The sequence below is a fragment of the Triticum aestivum genome, chromosome 5D (genome assembly GCF_018294505.1).
Source record: "Triticum aestivum cultivar Chinese Spring chromosome 5D, IWGSC CS RefSeq v2.1, whole genome shotgun sequence".
Classification (NCBI taxonomy): Eukaryota; Viridiplantae; Streptophyta; class Magnoliopsida; order Poales; family Poaceae; genus Triticum; species Triticum aestivum.
This window is the reverse complement of record NC_057808.1, coordinates 475,845,580-475,851,990: the sequence shown is the minus strand read 5'-3', so window position 1 is coordinate 475,851,990 and position 6,411 is coordinate 475,845,580. Positions and strand designations below refer to the sequence as shown.

The following is a 6,411-nucleotide window of genomic DNA, read 5'->3' as shown; positions in this document are numbered from 1 at the left end:
AAGACATAAACTTATGAATGCCATGCTCTGAAAAATGAAAATTGTCATGCTACTTTATAAGGTTGCCCTCCTCTAGATAAGAAAACTAATTTATCTGGATAAGCCCCAATAAAACTGTTGTGCTATTAGAAATAAAAATGATATCCTCTCAATACTAAAAACGCCAACCTCTTTATTTTCATGATACAGACGCAGGCGTTCATACATACGCACGCGTGCACACACACACACACACACACACACACACTTATGAGCACCTCCGAGAGACTGAGCCGTCATATCATCTTGAGATTAATAAAGTCACCGTAGGTGCCTCGTAGTCGATGGGAACGTCTCCTCTCACTTAATGTGCATTGCATTGTCCTCCTAACCATCCAACCACATATTGGTTCGCAAAATGTCATCCTTTTAGTAATAAAAATTTCATCCTCTCAATAATAAAAATGTCATATTATTAATAATAATAAATGTCATGTGCTTAGTAATAAAATTGACATGCCATTAATAAACTGCTAAGTCCTTAAAAATAAAAATATCATCCTCTGAATAAATAAATTGTCATCCTTTTAAAAATAAAAATTTCATGTTATTAATAATAATAAATTCATTTGAGAAAGTGAAAAAAGATCAGGATTTTCCGACGAATTTAAAAACAAATCTTATTATTGAGATGATGGAATTTTTATTAATGACTTGGCAATTTTATTACTAAGTGCATGGATTTTTTTATTAATAATTAGATGAAATTTTTGTTATTGAGAGGATACGATTTTTATTATTAAGAGGATGCCATTTTTATTTTTAGTGGCACAATGGTCGAAAGTCCACCCCGCCACCTTGGCTGTGCAATTTTTTGGAGAGAAAAGAAACGCGTGTTTGGCAGGAAGTGGCTTACAGCAAACGCCTATAGAGAATCTACATGGCATTGGCCTTGCGCCAAGATCCATGCAATGGCAGGGAATGCCTTCGCCGGGGTTGGCCTCCTGGCGAGAGCGGAAGCAATTTGCACAAATTTCCTTTGAAAAAGGGAAATGAGAAAAAAAGGAGAAATGATAAATGGCGAGTGTTCGCCTGGATGTCAGTAAGGATCGGACATCACACAGTCGTTACAAGCCCAGTAAATGAAATGGGCCTTATGCATAGCAGACCTCGTAAAAAGGCCGAAAGGGGCAAAGACCGTCAGGTCCGTGTCCAAAACCGAGCAAAACCTCAAAGCGAAGACAAGAGAAGGTCGCTCGCCACCGAGGGGAATGGCGCCGCCGCCGGACAGCAAGTCTGATAAATCCCCAGAGGAGCTCCTGTGCGCGGCGGCGGAGGCCGGTAACGACGATGCTATCGCCGAGCTCATTTCCTCTGGCGCCGACCCCACCTACTTCGACGCCTCCGGCATGACGCCGCTCATGCACGCGGCCACCGGCGGCCACGCCGCTGCCGCGCGGCTCCTGCTCGATGCCGGCGCGCCCTGGAACGCGCTCTCCCCCGAAGGCCTCTCCGCGGGTGACCTTACATCCGACCCCGCCACATACGACCTGCTCCTCGACCACGCCCTCCGCTCCGAGCTCATCCTCGGCACCGTCGCCCGCCGCCAGGCGGCCCCCGCGAACTCCTCCGACGGCGTCCCCGCCGAGACCTACCTCGACTCGAGGGTTTCGTTCAGCGAGGACCGGGTGATGGATGCGGAGAGCAAGGCGGTGATGATGGAGTGGGAGCGTCCGCTGATGGAGGCGCACGCGCGGGCGGTGTGCGCCGCCGGCGGCGGCAAGGTGCTCAACGTGGGGTTCGGGATGGGGCTCGTGGACCAGGCGATACAGAGGTACGAGCCCGAGGAGCACACCATCATCGAGGCCCACCCGGAGGTGTACGCCCGGATGCTCAAGCTCGGGTGGGGTGAGAAGAAGAACGTCAGGATCCTCTTTGGGCGATGGCAGGATGTGATCCCGCAGCTCGGTTCTTATGACGGTATGACAAAAACATTCACTTTTCTAAAATTCATTGCTGCCATTTGAAACATCCTGTTGCTTGCTTGCTTGTTTGGGGACAGATGCGAATCTGCAAATTGTTGGTGTCTTGCATCATGCCATCCGCACTTGTTCATCATCATAACAATGTTAATGCGGTCTCGAAGAAAAATTCGATGTGTCACATTCTTTTCAGCATTTCTAGTCAAGAACAGACTATTGTGAAGTTGTTTTTAAGGTGCAGCTACAGGTTGATAGAGTTTCTGTGGTGATTTTTAGAGCTGGAACTGACTTTGTTGATAAAGTAAGGACAGTAGAATAGATCAAAAGAAACAAAACACAAATGAATAACAAATACCCCTGATATAAGTTACATCAAGTTTCTCTCTAGTCCTTGTCTCCAAATCCGGCCTTTTCGCTTCGGCTTTCCTCCAAACCTCTGACAAATAATTTTTTCTATAAATTGCCCCATAATACTGTATTATGACTTGTGAAGTTGTTTCACCTTTTCCAATCACAATGAATTGGGCAGAGCGCTTACCTTTCTATTTAAAAAAGCTGTCCAAAGGTGGAAGCTACGACTTTGATGGAGTTTCTATGGAATATTTGTTTCTTTGGTTATCACAAAACATAGTAATAAGAGCTGAAGATGCCAAGGTTAGTTGGAATAAGTCTCATTTTTCTCTTTTAGAAGCTCTGCTTCTGAAGAGAAGTTATGCAAATGGTACTAATGTGCCAATCTTCGTTTACTCTGTATGCTAGTTCATCCCATCATGTGTCAATGCACTACGGAATTTTATAGGAAGTATTTATGTTAAGCTTGCATGCTTTTGAGGGCTCCTCAACCAGTGTATGTGTGCTAGTGTTTATTTTGTGCTCGTGGTGAGTTTGCCGTACAAGTTAGTTAGAACATAAGGCAATTTGCAATTGCAAGTCTATAGTGTATGGTGAAATTTCAATCTTTAAAAGAAGCCAATGTAGGTAATTCTTCATCATATGGTTTCTATAAGTAGATAGTGTACCTGGATGGTTTAAGCGGACAAATGTTTGTAGAATGGTATGTCTTCCACAAATACTTATCCTGTGGTGATTCTGATGGAAATAAATTGTTCGTGGCACGAGGAAGCCCTGTCCGAGTTAAATAATTTTGCAAAACTTATCATGTGAGTACCATGTAAGAGTAATTATTCTATACTTTGTTATTGCTGAATAAAATTACTGGAACGAAATCGTTACATAATGGAGCCTTGTTTTAATACTTCGGTTTCTGACAAGAGTTAGTCATAATGAGAAGTATTTGGGAAGTATGTAGTCAGGGCACAGCGACGTGTAGGGATGAAAATGGAGTGGAAAATTTCCGCTTTTCCGGAGGAAAAATGAAAACGGAGAGGAAATATGAAAACCGAAATTTGCAAAACGGAAGTGGAAATGGAATTTTCTATGCAGAAACGGAAACAAAAACGGAACGGTGTTCCGGTAAAACAGACGTGGAAACAAAACTTTCCGTTTCCGTGAATATGGAATTTCTGTTTTTACTATACGCATATGGCTGGTTTGTAGCCCAACCACGATCATTTGAGGCCCAACCTCTACTACCGCACATGTATTCAACTTCCCTATACGGAATTCTCCAGTACTAGTACAATACTATGCTAAGTTGCTAAAATAAACATATTATTTTGTAGCCATGTTAACAATTCATTAAACTTATTTGTTTTTGTGTGTATTTCTCTATGATTGAAGGGGTTTTTAAGTTCCGGTCAACGCCCACTTCTGTTTTTGTGTCCGATATATATTCGCTCCGTGTCCGTTACTGGTAGTGATGTTTCCGTATTCATTTCCGGGGTTTCTGTATTTGTCTCCGCTTCTGCAAAAGAATATGAAAACAAATGTGGTAGCACTCAGTTCCGTCCGTTTCCGCTCCGTTTTCATCCCTAGCGACGTGCATGACGTTGTATGGACGATATGGCAACACCACATGCCGAATGTATTGCAAGGGTGGACGGCTCAGGCTGGAGCCGCTCCACAACATTATATCATCGTTATAACAACAAGACAACAGCGGCTTAAAAACTTTTGATTTCAAACCAGTTGGATTTTGGCAATTTGGATTTCATGGTTGCTTGCAACAGAAGTATCTACCAAGATGGTGTGGTGTGTTTTTCTACACTGCCTTTTTATACTTCCGTGTTCATCAATTGCAGTAGCTATATTGTGATTTCTGAAGTCTGTGAATCATACTCCCTAGTTATCTGTTCACTGATTTTACTGTTGAAGAAGAAATGGAAATATATCAAATATTAGTGTGAGATAATTCAAACCATGGTCGCTGTATTTTGTGGATAACTTGCTGAATTGTTACACCAGAAGTAACAACTTTTTGTCGCTGCATTTAATGGATGACTTGCTGAATAGTGAGCACTAGAAGTAACAACTTTTTTTTTAAATCAAGTGTTGAATAAGTCAAATGGTGTCTTGTTTGTCTTTTTACCTACACAAGCTTAGCTTTTCTTCCTTTATCTTTTGACATAATCAAAGGAATAGCAAGAAAGGAGCCTGTAAACAACTGAAATTTGTGTTTGGTATGAGGGATAAAAGTACTATTCAACAAACGAACTAGATAGCAACCTGTTTCTGGTTTGTCCAACAAGAATCTCTCAGGATTCATTGTCACTGACAAATATGTGCAAAGAATAGAATATTCCAATCAGAGATCTTCCCTATTCACACTCCAAGCAGTTAGTTCCTTGTTCATCAACAGAAGTAGCTATATTGTGATTTGTGAAGGTTGTAAATCTTCCCAGTTATCTTCACTGGTTTGAGTGGTGAAGAAGAAATGGAAATAAATTAAATATTAGTCTGACATTATTCGAACCATGGTCGCTGTATTTTGTGGGTAACTTGCTGAACTGTGACAACTAGAAGCAACAACTTTATCTCTTCAAACCATGGTCGCTGCATTTTATGGATAACTTGCTGAATTGTGAGCATTAGAAGCATATCTCTTTAAATCAAGTGTTGAATAAGTCAAATCATGTGTTGTTTGTCTTTTTACCTACACAAGATGAGCTTTCCTTCCTTTATCTTTTGACATGATCAAAGAAATAGCAAGAAAGGAGCATGTAAGCAACTGAAAATTCATGGTTGGTATCAGGGATACAAGTATTATTCACCAAACAAAGTACTCCCTCGGTAACTTAATATAAGGCGTTTTTTGGCTCTGTCATGGACTCTAAAAACGTGTTACAAAAAGTTAAAGAGGTAGTAGATAGCATCCTGTCGCGGGTTTGTCCAACAATAGTCTGTCAGCACTCCATTGTCACCGACAAATATGAATCTGTGCAAAGAATGGAGTGTTAGAATCAGAGATGTTCCACATTCACAATACAATGAGTTAGTTCCTTGTTCATCAACCAAAGTAGCTATATTGTGATTTGTGAAGGTTGTAAATCTTACTTCTAGTTATCTGTTCAATGGTTTGAGTGTTGAAAAAGAAATGGAAATAAATAAAATATTAGTCTGAGATAATACAAAGCATGGTCGCTGTATTTTGTGGATAACTTGCACTTGCTGAATTGTGAGCACTAGAAGCAACAAATTTATCTCTTTGAACCATGATCGCTGCATTTTATGGATAACTTGCTGAATTGGGAGCACTAGAAGCATGTCTCTTTTATTCAAATGTTGAATAAGTCAAATCATGTGTTGTTTGCCTTTTTACCTACACAAAGATGCGCTTTCCTTCCTTTATCTTTCGACATGATCAAAGGAATTGCAAGAAAGGAGCATGTAATCAACTGCAAATTTGTGTTTGGTATCAGGGATAGAAGTATTATTCACCAAACGAACTAGATAGCAACCTGTCTCTGGTTTGTCCAATAAGAGTCTGTCCAGCACACCATTGTCACTGACAAATATGAATCTGTGCAAAGAATGGAGTGTTATCTGTTCACTGGTTTGACTGTTGAATAAGAAATGGAAATAAATCAAACATTAGCGCGAGATAATTCAAACCGTGGTTGTCTGTATTTTGTGGATAACTTGCTGAATTTTGAGCACTAGAAGTAACAACGTTATCTCTTTAAGACCAAGTGTTGAATAAGTCAGACCATGTGCTGCTTGTCTTTTGACCAACACAAGCTGAGCTGAGCTTTCCTTCCTCTTATCTTTTGGCATATAATCAAAGGAACAGTGAGAAAGGAACCTGTAAGCAGCTGAAAATTCGTGTTTGGTATGAGGGGTGCAACTAATATTCAACAAACTAACCAGATAGCAACCTCTTTCTGGTTTGTCCAACTAGAGTCTCCTAGCATCTCATTGTCACTGACAAGTATGAGTCTGCGCAAAGAAGGGAATATTCGAATCAGAGACTTACTGATTTACAGCCCAAGCAGTTCATGCCTTGTCTGGCAAGCTAATGGACTTTTCAAACAACAACTTTAGATCCTCCCCC

The 6,411-nt window shown here is 40.9% G+C and overlaps 1 protein-coding gene across 1 annotated transcript in view; it reads left to right on the top strand.

Moving 5' to 3' along the window:
- Positions 1–1,181: 1,181 nt before the first annotated feature.
- LOC123122921 (protein arginine N-methyltransferase 2) overlaps positions 1,182–6,411 on the top strand; it is a 7,912-nt gene continuing 2,682 nt past the window's right edge. Inside the window, exon 1 of the mRNA XM_044543299.1 lies at positions 1,182–1,959. Within this exon, the coding sequence (XP_044399234.1) occupies positions 1,251–1,959 (709 nt within the window). The 5' untranslated portion in view covers positions 1,182–1,250. The remainder of the gene's footprint in view (positions 1,960–6,411) is intronic.